Here is an 18,746-nt window from a genome sequence, read left to right as displayed (position 1 = left end):
TTAAATGAATCAAGTGGGTAATGGTAGGTAATAAAAATGTATTAAAGTATTCGTGCGGCAACCTTTCGATTGAATGTATTTTTATGTGCTATATGTTTTCGGGTTTTACGAATAGGTAAAGTTTGTTTTGTTATACAGTATATACCAGTGGCTTAATTAAAAAAAAATGTGTAGAAAATTATTAGGTACACATTTTAAAAATTAATCAATGTCATTAAAATAATTCAAATTCAAATTCAAATCATTTATTGCATACCAATACATTTATACATACATATTAGCAATCTTATACAGATATTGCAATACAATAGGTCATATTATATTAAAGTTAAGTTTTCTGGCCTTTTTAAATTCAATACTAATACACTAGCTTTCCACCTGCGGCTTCGCCCGCGTTTTCAAAGAAAAACCCGCATAGTTCCCGTTCCCGTAGGATTTCCGGGATAAAACCTAGCCTATGTTACTCGTGGATAATGTAGCTTTCGAATGGTGAAAGAATTTTTAAAATCGGTTCAGTAGTTTATGAGCCTATTCATTACAATCAAACAAACAAACAAAGTTTTCCTCTTTATAATATTAGTGTAGATAATACATATAAAGATTTGCAGTTTGAACCTACGCGCACTTAATAATTAGACAATATAAAAAGAACGAAATTAAAATCTTAAGACATGCGCATACTGTAAGACGACAAAACAATATTATATATTTATTCTATTATTTTTAAAAACTCTAGGAATGAAGCTTCACTACATAGTATAAAACAAAGTCGCCTTCTATGTACCTATGTATGCTTAATTCTTTAGAGCCTCGCAACGGACTTCGATGCGATTTCTTAAGTATAAGCATAACACATAATAAAAAGAATTGGCTCCTCATTTAAGATCTTAGAATTGAAAATAATTCAAGCATTATCATTGATACTCAAAAAAGCCTTTTATATTCAACGAGATGCAACCAATTTGCTTAAACTCGAGCTCTACCCACCACAAATTTAAGCTCAAATTTGCTCACTCCAAACAAAACCGGTGGCATCAGATTAAATACCTCCTCATCTCACGTTCATCTAATTCAAATCAAACATACCGCTTCTCGGTGCCGGATCTAATTTCCCTCCGTCGCAATACGATTAGATTAACCGACTGTAAATATAGCGTGTTGTGTGCAGGTCGGGAGTGCAAACCCACTGCGTCTTGGAACGATGCGACTGACTCGATTGTTTAAGCTATAGTCGAGCTACTCGTTTATGTGGATTTAGATAGCTAACTATAGTACATATTTTAGTACCTAACCTAGCTACTAAAATATTATGTACTACGAGGATTATAATCTTATATATTTTATACTATCTTGTGCCTTCTGATGACATAATGTTGTTTGAAACAATGCTCCGAGTGCGATATGCTGTGTATCGAAACAGCATATCGAATATTAAATTGACATACAGTTTTCAAATTTTAAATAGCGATGAAACTTGATAATTTTGAAAATATATAAATAGATTTAAATTACGTATTTGTATCGTTCAAGACCTCATAATATAGACCATTTAAATATTTGTTATTATCGCTCTAGGTGTTTATTCTTAACAGCACTCGCCTACAATCTATTGTTTCTCGGCTCCTTAACCGTCCTGTGATAAAGCTACCACCAGTAATCCAACTAGCAATCTTCGTCATTCTAATTTGCACTCTCTAGACTAGAAGATAAGTAACATTTTGCCCTGTTAACAATACAGTATATGCGAAGAACAGTTCATTAGATAGAGTGCGGCTTAGATCCGCGTTTTGTTCCAAACCGATTCGTGTAATGGCCGAAATCAGAAATGTTTTATCGAACTACGAATAACTCCCGTTCTGAAACTCAAGATATTTCCTAATGACGGGATTATGTGAATTTTTAATCAATTAACGGATGATAATAAATATTCTGGAGTTATATATCAATTCCCAAAGTAGAAGAAAAGAAGAAATATAGCTGTTGGAATTCCGTTTATGCTGTTTATTGCAAATGTCTAAACTAGGCCGAACGCCGAACCCGTATCTAAGATGGCAGTTGCACGTTGTTACCAATTTTGTGGTATATAAACACAAAATAATATATAATAATAAGTAGGTATAATTTGAATTTGTGCATGATATAGCTAATGCCTAGTGCATTTAAAATCTATTATGAGATAAGAATAGATTTAATATGATGAACCATAATAGCAGACAAACGATAAAAGTGAAGTCCCATGTCCCCAAGTGGGGTAAGGGGCAATGCATCTGGCATTTATACATCTGTTTCACTGATCGATTTTCTTTAGGGACAAGTAGGTGACCAGCCTTCTGTGTCCTACCAGACCAAGACATTTTTTTTCTTCGTCTCCACCGGGAAACGAACCCAGGACCCATCGGTGTTACGCTCACGCGTCAACCACTGTACCGAGGAGGCGGTCAAGACAAACGATGAGTATATAAATATAACTACAAAGAATTTACAACATATTGTACAGTATCACCTTAAATACGCTGCGCTTACTACGATAAAATCTATAATAATTTATGGCTCATTAAAACCACGTGCGACTTGCTAGCATATATTATTATCTAGATATAAGTAATTTTATAAAACATATGGCTCGTTAACTTTAATACAATTTATCACAAGCTTGTTTACTTATCTCATTAAAAGGTGACGTAATAACATACGAACATTGTACACATAAAAAACTATGACGAAAGTTTTCGCGAGTTAACGCGTCGGTAAAAAATGAAACTCCGCCGTGGTCCGTGAGCAGGGTCCGCTGTTTTTTGTCCCTGTTAAACAATGACTTAACAAAATATGTCGTGAGTTTAATAATTGCTTGGAGTTTAACTAGTTTTTCGTGTTAGCGGGTAATTAGTTAAATCTTCTTATATATATAAAATTCTCGTGTCACAATGTTAGTCTGCATACTCCTCCGAAACGGGTGGACCGATTCTCATGAAATTTTCTGTGCATATCGGGTAAGTCTGAGAATCGGCCAACATCTATTTTTCATTTCATATGTACCACGGGCGAAGCTGGGGCGGACAGCTAGTTATTAATATGTATTGCCTCCTAGGTACTATTATTAACGCGTGATTTTAATAATGGATAGATTCTGGATTCGACTATTCGTTTTTCCTCTTCATGTATATAAACAAAAATATATTTTTATTCTTAAACAATAGTAAACAAAAGTTAATTTCACACACCAGTTGCACATGTTAATTGCTAAATATTACCGTATAGAATTTTCAATTGATTTCTTTGACATGATAGATTTTAATCATTCGTATTTTCATACGCTTCATTCTGTTAAAATATCAAAGGCTCTTTTGTAGACAAAACACGTCATAACATAAACGTCAATATAAAAGCTATAAAATGAATGTAAAAGACAATTGAAACAAAATTTGTTAATTTTTTAATTAGTCTTCTAGTATTTGGAGTTTCTCCAAGTTACGATTTCATCATTGCTGATAATGTACCTGATAGCCCATTAATTTATAATTTTGACTTACATTTTCATATATTATATGAGATTTTTATGTAAAAGGGAATATATCCTCTTACAAAAATAAGTACATAAGGTTTAGTCAATACGTTGTTCTTCCGTAAATAACACAAAATAGAATCAACCAAAGCTGTACAGATACCAAAAAAACCTAAAAAATGTCAAGTTGTATAAAACGACACAAAAATAGTTAAGAACCTAGATTACCTCCAAACTTTTCACCCAAAATAACTAAAGATATCTTGCGTTATCTTGTCCCAATTTCCAATAGTTGTACTTGTATTCATTAAAGGGCCGTCACCTGTCGCCGTCTCGAAAGCAATTATAAGTTTAGTTCGTGCTACACTACGCACATAAATTACCCGATTATACAAGTTGCGGAGATGTGCGTAGATTGTTTGCAAACAAATGCCGCCATTACCTGAAGGATTTAGAGGATCTACGCGTCTTGAAATGGAGTAGGTTATGCCATAGTATCATTTATCTTAAAGAATATTATTGAGAAACAGGATTAAAGTGAGCGATTAAATTGTTTGCTTGTTACAATTTAGTCAAAACGGCGAGCGATTATAACAATTTTAGAAATATAATATAGAAATAGAAAACGAAGAAGAAGGGATTTAATGGCAATTCATTTATATATTCTGGTAGAAAACCTCTCAAAATCTTTTTTACTGGAGAAATTAACAACATTACCCATGAAATATGCTATTCTACCTACCCTAATAGGACCAAACGATCCAAAAAGATTCAAACGTAACTTACTGTCCTTGTAATTACAAACCAGCCAGTTCATTAAGTGCCATAAAACGGCATAACACACACGGCGATTGGAATTAAATTCCCCGGTACATATAAACCCGTTCTGGACTCATTAATCCAACGTCCCGGGACGCATAAAAATGGAACGTAGCAACGCGTGGACGAAAGTCAACGGAACTAATTTGAAAAGTGCCCGGGGAATGTGCCTCGGCGCTTTTTTAAATTGACGACACATTTTTGCGTGGCAAATTTTTAGTGTGCTAGTGTGAAGGCGAATTGCTTTTAGCACGGATTCTTTGAATGGGAATAGTGGGGTGTATGGGTATGCGTGGAGTCGCGCTTGTTCTCACATGCGTCAATGTGTTACTAGGTTTCACGGCTCTGCGTGATACTTGTACAAAGAAGGGCTGTTGTTGAAGCTGGATCAAATGTATCTTAGTTTGAAATCGTATAAACACACTGGTCATCTGTATAATTTCACATTTTATTTTTAATGTTCTCTATCTATTCAGAAATGACACAAATAGTTCCAAAAAATTGGAAGTGAATATCCCAATAAAGAATAAATTTCAAACACAGATTTCAAATTACTTAAAATAATTTTAAGATTATCTTACTACAAGGAACAGCAAAGAGAATCACACATATACATATTATAGTTGTATCTACTAGTTCCACGTCATAATCTTGATTCTTCTACTTCTCTGTGATAAAAACTACATTTCATAAGGAAAAAAATATCTTACAAAAGTGTATATTATGTATGTATCTGACCAGGACAGCAGATAATGTTTTATTCATCGCCTTCGTTAGCGAGACGGTGGCGTGAGACGCTCGTTATTATTAAATATACAAATACAAGCAAATACATATTATATTATATGAATTTCTTTATCTCGTAATTATTTGTGCGTCATTAGTACAAATCAAATTCAGAGCAATTTCTTGTGATAAAATTCAAAAGTTTCAAATTGAGGTCGAGACAGAAATATTCGGCGTTGTTGCACCAATTTTTCGAAATTCATTCAACACAATATGTAGAAACAAAGACGTGTGGCACTCGGGGACTGTCGCGGTAGAGCTATTGCATGCTATGCCTTCAAGCCACACCTCCGTGCCCGTCGGAGTGCGGAGCGTGAGGTTTTTCGTTACGGAATTTCTGGATTCGGTCCCCGCGCTCAAGGCCCGCGATAGAAGCTATGCAATCGCTTAAAATTAATTACGGAAATAATCTTATCCATCTCTTATTAGTTTTTGGTAATAATATTGCATGTTTAAAAATCGGGGAAAATGACTAGACTATTTTATTCTAAAGAATCATATTAATTTCTCTTTACTATTCAAGCCTTAATATCTTCATTAACAATACAATTTTATTACAAAATTTAACACTTACATTCACAAATAATTACTCGCTAATTATATTAATTATTCATTTAATAAAATACAAAGTACGCGTCGACAGGCCGAGGTGTGTGAGCGTCATGACATTCATTGTCACAGCACTGACATGTCGTTAATTATTTATTATCTGCAGTTGAGTTTTGTAGAATTAAATTAAGCTGCGTAACAGTTCCGTTTACAGTTTCAGTTCAGAAATATGGAATTTTAATGTATTTTTACCCGATTATATTTTTCTATAATGTTTAAGGGTTACATACCTTTAATATTATGAACGCGCTAATCTCGGGAACTACTGGTCTGATTTACAAAATTCTTTCAGTGTTAGATAGCCCATTTATCGAGGAAAGCTATAGGCTATATATCATCACGCTAATACCAACAGGAGCGGAGCACTGCGGGTAAAACCGAGGAGCACAGCTAGTATAAAATGTATTTCTATGTCATTAACAAGTAACAGCGTTGTTTTTTTAACTTGAGAATCATTAATGGGGTACTAGTGAAACCAGTTATATTAAATATTTAGGTCTATATAACAAATACTTGGTCTTTACAATTTTTCACGCAACCGAGGTTCTTATCTTATCAATCATAATTTGCCAACTTTCTACTCGCTAACTTTATAACAAGCTTAAGAAATCTTTCTGCAATACTTCATTCATAACAAATAAAAAACTGCTGGAGATTTATAAAAAAAAGTCGTTAAAAAACGAGAAGCTTACCTACGAAAAGAAATATAATGTCTACACTCTACACGTTATTTGTTTTTATTTGAACCACATTGTTATTATTTGCTTCGCCCGCGCGCGTTTTTCACAATAAAAGGTAGCCTAAGTTCTTTCTCAGGGTCTAAAAATTGTCTGTGCCAAATTTCATCAAAATCGGTTGAGGTTTAAGCGGGAAAGCGTAACAGACAGACAGACAGAGTTACTTTCGCATTTATAATATTAGTAGGAATAGTAGGGATGTTAAAGTATTCATTACTTTGAATAAATTAAAATAACAAGTTCAAACTACTGTATATTTCAAGAAATTTAAAATTCTGTTTGTAAAGAAAACAGCCTTGAACCGACCGTCTCTTTTACATAATAAATTGATTTAAAGACGGTGCAGAATTTATTAGCAGTTAATACTTTAATGTTATTTACTATACTTTACTATACTGTATACATTTTATCATCAACGTGACTGGAGAAAGTTTACTGAGGCCCTATGGCCCTATCGTTTACGAGGCCCTCGTATCGTCAAATACAGTGAAAGTTGCGTGGGGATGGCCGTTAAAATATTCAATCATCTGCCAAATAACCTAAAGACGTGTAATAATTATTATAAATTTAGAAAACATCTTCTGAATTGGCTTAATGAAAAAAACTTCTATACCAAAAAGGAGTTCATGGAAAGTTCAACCCGAACGCACCAACTCCTTTATGGTAATTATTTTATTTTTGCATGCTTGTATTGGCTGAACATGTTTGTGCTTTATTAATATAATTGTATTACCATTGAATACCATGTTATAAAGATTTTATTTATTTATTTATTTATTTATGCTCCTCGAGGAGTTAAAGGAACAATCATCATCATCATATATTTGATATTCTGTTGTAAACTGCTTCAAGATGCAAAATATATAAATATTGTTTAGTGTTTTGTAGCTAAGTTATATTAGATCAAAAATGATCGATTTTCTTTCGGTTGCTGAAAGAACAGTGCCATTTATCTAACAAAATGTCAAACGTTTTGAATCAAGCTTAGGAATCAAGATTGAGATTAATTTTATACTTAGATTAAAAATTGATTAGAAAACAATATTTTATGTCTACATTTGATTTTAGTGAAAAATAATTCAATTCGTATATATACAGGGTTACACAAAAAAAAAACCCTTTAACCACCAAAATATGTCAACCGGCAAGGTGAACAAACTAATCACTCTGATGCAAAACCTTTGTCAACGTCAGATAAATCGAAAAATGGTTTCGTTCACAAATTCGCCGAAACATCGGAACAATGGCGCGTTGGACAATGGGTTATCATCACAAAGACCCCTTCTCATTACTGATCATAATAACCAGTGTTACTTGAGCCCCCGCTGCCTGGTACCCCTCCGAGCCCGCTCCCCGACGAACTGTGGCTATAACGACCAGTATAACATGACCTCTGGCTAGTTGATTTTCTTCTTGTTCTCAAGAAACTGTTTTATGGAGAAACGGGTCGGAATCTATAGTTCACGGGACGAATATATTTTCTCTTTGTTATTGAAATTGGTAGGAAACAGAACTAACGTTAGATTGCTCTCATCAACAAATCAACAGAACTAGTGTAAATTAAATCATAAGGCAAGTGAACAATGATACTTGAAATGTATAGAGACTATTGAATTCAAAATTTGATATAAAAAATCCCGCAATGTTTAAACTAAACCCATTATTTCTATTCAGCTGAATAAATTTGGCTCATATTCACATATTGTATACAAAATTTTAAGAAATAACCAAAAAATTACTTGATAGTTCAGCCCAAATGCTTAATGAAAACTTTAATAAATCCAAGACAATACTTCTCGTAACTACTTCATGTATTACGTTTTAATTCCACTGGAAGCGTTTATTGTGCTTATCTTATCTTTAATTACAATAAAATATCCGTAATTACACTCGTAATACCGCGCAGACAATGCGTACTCAGCCGGCACAATGCGACCAACTAATTTCTCTGAATTATAATATTTGACAAGGGCTGTGTGATCCTCTTACTGAAATCTCTTTGCGAAATACCATATTGTATTCGCCCAACGAATGTATCATCAGCGGTCCTTTATTCAATGGATTTGTCTTTGGAATTGCATAAGATCTGTTTATTATGATAATTTTATTGTGTCGTGGTCCTCGAGGTATGAGTGGCGAGTTTTGAACTTAATACCATTGTCCTTTACTCAGTAATCGTATCTCATATGGATGGTTGAATTTGGAAATAACCTTTGTGATATAAAATTCTACCATTCGTTTTTGCCTTGACGATATACTTGTAAATAATTTTTGTTATTTCTTGTATTAGGAAATCAATCTTATGTTTATAAGTTATGTAATGTTCGTCAATTGTTACTAATAATTCTTTCGTAGACTGCTATAACTGCTTATAACTGATCGATTCATTCACACAACTTCTTAAATACTGAAACTATCTACCGATCAAAATTCTAAAATATCTATTCAAATTCCAATTTACAAGCGTGCCAAGTTCACACATACAAAGCAACCAGAAAAAACACGTTTAAGTATTCCGCTGACGCCCCAAGTCGTGCTCAATTTCAGTCTAATCCCTCATATCCGTGAGCCAGAACCCACCTTCCATTGAAACGGCTGTAGGCCAAGTTACATTAATCATTAGAAATAAAAGATGTGAGTGGAGTGATTCGTAATTTCACCTGAAGATACTGAGTGCCTATTTGTGACTGTAATGCTTTGCGCTATTCAGTGTGGTAAATAGAAAGCGAGTACGATTCGGGATGTTTCTAATGCTGAGTTGTATAGAGCTTGAGTTGCTTCGTCTGTAATGCTATTAGGATATTATGTGGTTAATTTCATACCTAGCGTTAGGAGGCCTAAGAGCAAAGTGATAGATTTCCACTTTAGATGATTTGATAATTATCCAGTTGAGTTGTCTATGCCCCACCAGATTAGGATCTTATTAGTTTCCTACTAGGCTCTTTTCGATTGCAATGCTTGGGAAGCACTATTTCAAAGCCGTCCTCAGCGTGCTAATAAATTATTCATAGAACGGAGTATCTCAATAGCAATGATAAATAATTTCATTTAAAAAGAAAGGAGGCAAGATAACCGTATATATTTTATAATTCAATTAAAAATACAATTCAATTACTCGTAGAAACTATGTCCTACTAAATTCTGAACTTCAATCCCTGATGTAATTTATTTGTTATTTTTATTAGTACTATTTTCATCAACACATTCATCCATTTGATTATTCACTACAAAAAATAAGGCGCTTGCTCAACATTCTATCAACGAAAACTCAAGTATTCACACCACAATTTGGTTCATTAATACGTCGGAAAATTAGCGGAATGTTTGTTCGTTCTAGCTCAAACTTATCGTACATTACCGTTAGTTCTACCAAGTGTACCATTAAGCCGCTGGATAGCGCTTCAGCCACGACCGGGCTAACTAACCGCTCCGTATTAAATTCAAAGTGTGAAACTAATCAATTATTGGCTTCGTGTATTAGCTTAAATCAGTGTGTAGCAGCGCTTGAGGCGCTTTATACTTAATGAGGAAGTTTGCGAGGGGGATTAATAAGTGAATAATTGTTGTTTGTTGCTGATTTATATAAAATTTATTACTTGTGAATTCAGCTTCATTTATTATGTGTTGGTTATCTTTAATCAACAGTTTATCAAACAGAGATCGATATAATGAACTAGCATATACTTTTGGCGTAGTTATTTTTATGTAGGATAGTAGTATCTATGCACCAAAATAGAGTTTTCCTCATCCATTTTATTAATCAAAATTTTCTTCATGCGGTTCGTTAGCGCATGAACTATACACATACAATCGTAGCTGTAGATAAAAAAGCATATAATATATTATAGACTTCAAACAACTAGCGGTTCTCTGAAGAATTCTTCACACATAATATTATGTCCATACATACCTCAACCGTTTAAGAACAACCGGCCTTATCCTGACTAATCTCATATTATCCTGTCTAATCCTTGAGTATCACAAAAACACCTCAACCACTACAAAATCAACAGGTTAATCCGACAGGCACTCCAGGAAATGCCAGCTCCTCTAACATCCCACAGGCACCTGTAATATACGCGCTCCATCACTGTAATCCATGACGTCACTTAGCGCGTAAGTGAGCCTTTGACGATAAATGACCGTCATGTGTGTCCATCGACTGGCCTAATTTAGTGGTGCGTGTTTGGGACTAACTACTAGTAGGTAGCTCCTATTAGTTAGCTGGGCTTTGTGTGTGATATATTTATTGTTTTTTGATTTTTCAAATTTGCGCACAATTTCGTAATGAAAGCGAAAGCGAAATTGCGAAAGCTTGATCAAAAGGATAAGGGTAACGGTTAATAACTAGCTTGCCAGTGAATGTAGCTTCCTGTAAAGCTCTACTGCCGCATAACCTTTTCCCTCAAATCTATCAACAAATAAGAGAATCAGTATTCATCCTTACAACCTTTGCAACAAATATTTCAGCACACACGAGGCCATAAATTGCACCACTTCTGAATATGCCATTCAATGCCACCTTCACCCTACCAAAACGTGCACACAAAGTTGCAATATCCGACATAATAATAGACGTTAATAATTTGCATCTCATAAATCATCATAATAATGTTCCACAAGCGACTGGAGATATAAATTTGCCTCCTTACAAAAGACATGCGGCCACAATGCATGTATAAATGACTATTATTTTAAGAGAAACCTCCAAGTCACATTAATCATGTGAAACGGAGTCGTGACTCGCGAAGTTTGTCTCTTACGTGACAACAAAGTTGCCGATGTATGATTAGGTACTGAGAACGGTTTTTTAGTTGGCTACGTCCGAGATAGGTAGAGTTGAGGCTAGAATATTGATCCTAATATTGGTTTTCTATGGAGGGTACATTGTCTATCGCGTATTATATTATAAGTTTCTTCTCTTTTCTATCTACTAAGACTATTATAATCAGTTTAAATCCCAATTACATTTAAATAATAAGTCCGCATGACTTCACAAATGGCCATCTCTTAGTTATTGGCCAGTACTTTATATTACTGGCTAAAGATACAAATTATTATAATGTTAACAATAATAACATTTTCATACGAGTTAAAAATAAAAATGAAATTTCCTCCGAAACGTAAAGTTCGATAATAATTAATATTTACTTTGAAAATTTCTTATTAAGCTAACGTTGGAAGTTTAGAAATGTCTGTGTATTGTGAAAATTGTTCAAGATTAATTTTATATTATTAACTTTAACGAGGAATATTAAAGACTCTATCTGATGTCTTATTGTTCAAAATGAGTAAAATTCTCACCGATTTTGTTTTAGTTGCGTTTATAAAAATATACTTATTTTTACATTTAAGTTATTAAGAGATATTTTTTATTATAACATTCTGTTTTCGTAGTTGTTTGTCGGGAGATTATTTCAAGTTTTAATTAAAACTGTACCCAAATTAAGCAGAAAACTTAAACTTTAGTAAAAACTCTATCTACCGTTTACATGAGATTAAAATGAGTACAATTTAACAGATAACACAATAAAACAAGTACGCGAGACACATAACTGTGTCGCAGAGCGTGTAGCGTTTTTGTCATTTTGTAATGTTACTGGAGTGCGTCAGAGAGCGTTTGAAGCACTCAAAAACTCATTACGTCACGATTACAGTTAATTACAAGTGAAGTGGATTGTAATTGCGTTTGAACGGTGCGTTGATTGAATTACACCGTCCTTGTCCTGATTTTTATTTTATTTTGATTTAGTTGTTGTTGCCAGACTCTCGTTAGAGGGATCAGAGTAGTTGACATTTTGATGTTGTATAATATTAAGGTTCAGTAACTATTCGAGATACTTTTGTTTAACCCATTGAGCCCCAAGCGGCCCGATCAGTCCCAGATACAATAGATTTTCTATTGTGTCTGTGGTTCCGGGGCCTGAGTTACTACAGGTAAAAGTATTTAGTATCCTTCTGGTTTTTCGGTTTGTCTGAAAGAAGTCGCTTACAGCGATAAGACCGCCCTCTGTACATATACGATATATTGTATCGCTCTTATATTGTAATCTTGTATTTAGCGTGCAATAAAGAATTGTTCATTCATTAATTTAGTTTAAATCAGTAGCGTGTGTGTAAAGGATAGCGTGCAAGCTCGCTAAATAGCAGTGATACTGAGCTGAGAAAAGCATTTCGTGTCGGTTTTAGCCGGCATTTCTACTTTTGTAAGGGTACAAATTACAAAGGACGCGTGTTTCGTAAATGCTCTATGCTTATACCGTGCTTCTTAGTTTTTGCATTTTATTTATCTTATTTCAAATAAATAATAAATATGCCACAAGCCTCCAGTGAGTTACTATGTTACTGGTATTTATTTTTCTAGGTAGCGTTGTCTATCTATACATACATATAATAAATCTGTAGAAGGGTCAATTCTGTACATTGAAAATATTGAAAAAATAAATAGCAGGGGGTGTTACTGGATCGATACCAAATCCAAATATGTGATTAAAAAAATTTTTGTTTGTCTGTCTGTCTGTATGTGAAGGCATCACGTGAAAACTAACATTTCGATTTTGATGGAAATTGGTATAATTATACCTTTAGAAATTAAAGACTTTTTAACGGATTTTAAACGCGATTTATTCATTCTATTATTTTCCCGACTATATATAGCCAATACTGCCAACATCCTGAAAAATACTCCACATACCAACTACGGAGGAATAGGTGGAGGTAGTTTACAAACAGCAATTTTTGAATGACCGTCAAGACGTATAACATCTCAGTCTCCCCGTGACCACGCTCGCTGTAAAGTGTTCGAAACGTCGGGAAAATAATAGAATGAATAAATCGCGTTTAAAATCCGTTAAAAAGTCTTTAATTTCTAAATGTATAATACTCGCGTAAAATCAAACATCAGAAAATACTATAATTATACCTTATTATCCTGGGTATAAAATAGGATACTTTTTATCCCGGAAAATTACGTAGAAAAAAAAATAAATCTTAATTTTTCTTAATTTTTCCGCGCAGACGGAGTCGCGGGCGGAAGCTTGTAATAAATAAAATGAATTGTATCATTTGTATAATATAAATGTTAAAAAAGAAACTATACTCGACATTGTAGGTTCTTTAATACGTATTCTATATACAGATATCGTATAAAATTTACGTCATGGATCTCACACATACGTATAAATTTCAGCGCAATCGAACCCCGGAAAGTGAGTCAATTTAACTTGTCAGATTTGATTATCTACAAACAGACTCCGGAATGGGGACGGTAAATAAATCTTTGTAAAATGCAAATAAAAAAATTAAATTCCGTTCTTGTATTTGATTTTACGTGAGTATTATAGAGTCCATATTTATTGAACGCCATTTAGACCCCATTTCAATTTCCCGATTCTTTCCATTCTCTGAAGATTCAACATAACAGGTAGCAGTTAAATAATGACTTTTTATTTTCGACTAGCTGTGCTCCGCGGCTTACGATAGGAAGAAGAGTAGTTCCTGAGATTAGCGCGTTTAAACAAACAAACTCTTCAGCTATAATATTAAGCACAGATTGTAAAAGTATTTGTGTTTTACAATTACTCTTTACATAATTTACAAAACTAAAACAGTGTAAATTGTCGTAAAAGACGGTTAAATTCTACACAAATATTGTGTTTGGGCACCATTCTGTACACAAGTGAATTTATGAGGCTTTGTTTGATAAGGGAGGGATTATCAAGAATTTGACAAATACCGGTCTCTTGTGACTGATACGAAGTGGCCCGTGGGTTGATGTTATATAGCATTTGGACGTTAGTAGAAAAATGTGTCATATTATTATGTCTAGCACTTATAATAAATTTAGATTTATAGTTCGCGATAAAAGAGGGTACATGCTTGATAACTGTATAATGGCGTTGAAAACTAGGAGCGAATATTATCGGACTATTTTTAGGAAGTGTGAGATTACTATCTGAATTATAATAGACGGATAGTTTTTCCATGATAACATTCTATATAGGCACTAGTAATAATGGCACAATAATGGTTTCTTAATTATCTTTTAATGTTATAACAACTGTAGTTTCTCATAGAGATATGATTTACCATCCTTTGTCGTTACAGTGAAACTGTAAATAACGGCAAAACTGAAAGTTAAAGCACAAAGTGAAATCCCCCTTGCTTCCCTCCTTCTCCCAACTTCTCAGATTCACAAGTTACAGCACTCATAAACGTTTAATGGTTCAAAGAAAAAAGTGTACGTAATTAAGACACTCTTAGTGACGACGTCTGCTAAACGACCCTTAAAACCTGATTTATTATTATGAAAAATATATTTCTGGAGTAATTTAAAATTGAGTGGGATGTAATTTGTATGTTTTTTTATGTGAGAAACACGCTATCGTGCAATTTATTGGAGACTAATGATTTTTAAGTTGTGTTTTAGATTTATTACGCTCATGAAATACATTGTATCAAAGTGACATTATTATGTAGAATATTTTCTCAGACTCCCTCTATAAGTTTCGGAAAGCAATGCTTAACATTAAGACTTAATTCTTTTTCAAATTCAAATATAATTGTCTTTATTTCCGTAATATATAGATGAAATATTTAATGTACCTAATAACTTTTATATTGCCTGTTGTAATTAATCAGAACTCTTTAATGATGAGAGCACACACATTTCTTTTTTATTTAATTGTATAGATATATTGTGTATAGAAGAAGATATCGCCTAATTTTATTATTAATCATTGTGAATGTAGTGTTCATCTGTAATAGTTGTGCATAATAATGTGTAAATCCTATGTTACTGTTTTACGTGAATGATACATATGTAACAACTGGTGATGAACCTTTTTAATAAATAAATAAATAAATGAACATTTTATTTATTAGTTGAATTATTTCACCTGAAACATACCGAAGGGTTATAATAACAAGTAATGACTCTCTACTATTGAGCCAGAACATGTTTAAATATTATTAAATTAATAAGTCCCTATTAATGAAATAGCTATTCACAAACTGTAATCAATATAATGCCATATAACGTTTCAATCGTATCTATCAGCGTTATAATGGCCTAACATTACCGGCGTTTAATATTACATATTCAATTGCTAAAATTACCCGCATTACAATTTCATGAGTGCTTTGGCAGAACGATCCAGTGACCGCAGGTATCGCCATTAATTAATTAGCAATAATGAAACGTGTCGCGGTCGAATCTACGGAATTGCGGACGTTTGCTGTTTTGTTTAGAATTCCAGTTAAACTGCAACATGGCATTTAATAAGATACACGCACTTTTTGGAAATATAGAAGCGTATTAGACCGGGAGATACTGACACAAAATTTCGAGTCATTTGTAACAGGATGGCGGTTCTACAGGGTTCTTAGTACGCAATGACAAAAAGAAAAATGATGGTGTGAACGCTGGTACCGGTGGCTTAGTCGCGTGGGCGTTAGTCGAACTCGTCGGAAAATAGCGAAAGTCAAACGATTTGTAACAGTATGGCACTTATTTTTCCTGTAAGTTTGAGAATCAACGAATATAAATACAAAATTTCAAAGATCTAGGTGTTGGAAATCTTCACTTATATAAATTAATAATAAATTTATTTTTCAAGTATGACAGCACTTTTTCCCCCAACTAGAAGTATGGCAAATATAATAATGGTCACATTTTACCAAATACTCTCCAAAAAGCCAAATGCAATACTGGTACAAAAAGATAGGCGAAATAAAAAAATTTTGCAGATTTTCGGCGGTATGGCGACCATTTGGAATCGTCCGAAAAGTATGGCATGGCGATTTTCGTAAATGGCTGCACGACGATGGTTACCTGTGCAAAAGTTAGCTTGGTACAAATGGTTGAATAATTGTTTTTTTTAAATCAACACATTCGCGTCGGTATGGCGGGCTGTAAGTCATACCGGAAAAGTATGGCATGACACTACCGCCTACTTCTTTTTTATGGGCTATCGGTAAATTCTAAAATTTTTGTGTTACAAATCGTTTGACTTTCGCTATTTTTCCGACGAGTTCGACTAACGCCCACGCGACTAACCCACCGGTACCAGCGTTCACACCATCATTTTTCTTTTTGTCATTGCGTACTAAGTACCCCTGTAGAACCGCCATCCTGTTACAAATGACTCGAAATTTTGTGTCAGTATCTCCCGGTCTATATATTGATATGTTACTCGGTTAAAATGTATAATTAAACTTACCTCAATAAAAATAAATGAAGTACTTACTTACCGCACATTTTCAATAGCAACCAATAATATTAGTATGAAGTAGTGAGCAAGACTCTACATTCCTCTTTTATATATAGGTATTTTCGTCTTATAATCCTGAACCTATATATTCAATAAAAAATAAATGTCTCCGCCAAATATTTGTAGTGTGTAGAGTTATTTGTTTTCATCGTAGACGATATTTGAACAGTTTTTTCTTACACATAGCTATTTACAAAAACATACCATTGACCGACGTTAAGAAAAGTTGACACATCACAAAAAGTTCTTTATAAAATTTTCGACGACACCTCTACTAATAAAAAAACAAGCCACTGACCGAGAGATCGCCGCCGTAGAAGGGGTGTATCACGAAGGTCTCGTTTCCGATGTGTATAACCCCGGACACGCCGTTGCACGTGTGGAACGCGGCGGACGCGCCCGGGTAGTCCTTCACCGTGCCGTGGTAGTAGCAGTGCTCGATCTCCTGGATACAATTCAGGTTTGAATGAAAAAGCAAAGAATAGGGGGTTAGAGATAACAACAACAACAAGACGGTTAAGATATAACCAGACGGTGAGTAAAGCATGGGACAATAACGATTAAATAAATAATATGTAATCACTTATACTGATATCAGTGGTGTGATAAATACCTATAGTTAGAGACATATTTATTTTTCTTTTAGCATTTAACTCATTCTCAAACTCAAACATTTTTCATTAATTCACTTCTACTATGTACTAATACGATTACGATAATATGATTTATAATATCGCTTCTATAGAGAAGAAATTGGTAAGACAACCTACTGTTATAATATCGATGAAAGCGAGCTTGTGTATAATAACAGGGCGTAAGTATATTATTACGTAATTTTGATTCACATGTAAATAAAAATTGAAATAACGAATACATTAATGATTTTATCCCTTTGAATAAAATAAACATACTAAAGGAGGGATGTTTGTTATTCTAATCGCACCACATTTAGATATTGAATAAAGAATCCAGGGAAATAATTTCTTGCCTCGCAAGATATCCTAATTTGTCATTCAACAGTCGCTGTACGGAGGCTCCGTGTGGCCACGAAATGTGCGAGATGCTATTAATTATTCTTTTATTAAGTGCATTTTCGTATAAGTATGTGTGTTTCGTATGTGTATGGGTATTAATTCATAAATATATTCAAAAACTTATTGGCTTTTCCAAACGATTCCATATAAAATGATAGTATAGAGAACGTTCAATATTACGAATTAATATTATGGTACTCCTAATGTCCTATTTGTGTCTTATTTATATTCCCATAAGCACAAATTATAAAAATGTTAGTCAAATCAACCGGCCGATAGAGTAATGTTTTTGTTGTTTGATCTATCGGTCCTCAACAAATTACACGTTTGCGTTTATAATTTTCTTACTCAAAGATATTTTAGCGCTTCTTAACTAAAGCAAATTTACAGCCAATAGACGTGCGCTTTTCGACATATTGCGAGAATCAATGCCGCCGTATACAGTCATTAGCTACTGTCATCCATTTCCAAGTGTCACTTAAATGACTTCTATGATTTGTCTCCCACTTCATGGCCCGATAGAAAGCCGCGGTTGCAATTACGTTGTTTCTTTTCACTCGCGAGCCAAAGGAACGGGACCGAATGAGCTTCTAAATCGAAAAGTCCCATTCATTCGCCGCTCAAAAGGATGCGAATATTGTGCTCGTAATACCATTTTGACATTTGTGTTTTTTTCTCCGTTGTGTAGTGTAGTTATGTTCTGAGCGAGTTGTGCTCGGCCTGCTTTAGCTTTTCGAGTACAATTTTGGTTGAGTTATTTTTTATTGTGTTCAAGTTTATTGTTTAGCTGCGGAACATATAGGTATGTAGGTAGATAGATATTATATCCATACTTAATATTATAAATGCGAAAGTAACTCTGTCTGTCTGTCTGTTACTCAATCACGCCTAAACTACTGAACCAATTTTTAAGAAATTTGGTATGGAGATATTTTGATACCCGAGAAAGGACATAGGCTACTTTTTATCCCGGGAAAATGACGTAATC

The 18,746-nt window shown here is 33.9% G+C and overlaps 1 protein-coding gene across 1 annotated transcript in view; it reads right to left on the bottom strand.

Annotated features, from left to right (window-relative positions):
• Window positions 1-18,746, bottom strand: part of mmd (disintegrin and metalloproteinase domain-containing protein mind-meld) — a 163,740-nt gene that overhangs the window by 66,009 nt on the left and 78,985 nt on the right. Inside the window, exon 6 of the mRNA XM_090105283.1 lies at window positions 17,023-17,169. Coding sequence (XP_089961409.1) covers window positions 17,023-17,169 — 147 coding nt within the window. The remainder of the gene's footprint in view (window positions 1-17,022; window positions 17,170-18,746) is intronic.

This window comes from Colias eurytheme, chromosome 9, assembly GCF_061535395.1.
Source record: "Colias eurytheme isolate Ceu_HAF_F1 chromosome 9, ilColEury1 Martin Lab GWU primary, whole genome shotgun sequence".
NCBI classification, from domain to species: Eukaryota; Metazoa; Arthropoda; class Insecta; order Lepidoptera; family Pieridae; genus Colias; species Colias eurytheme.
This window is presented reverse-complemented; position numbering and strand designations above follow the sequence as displayed.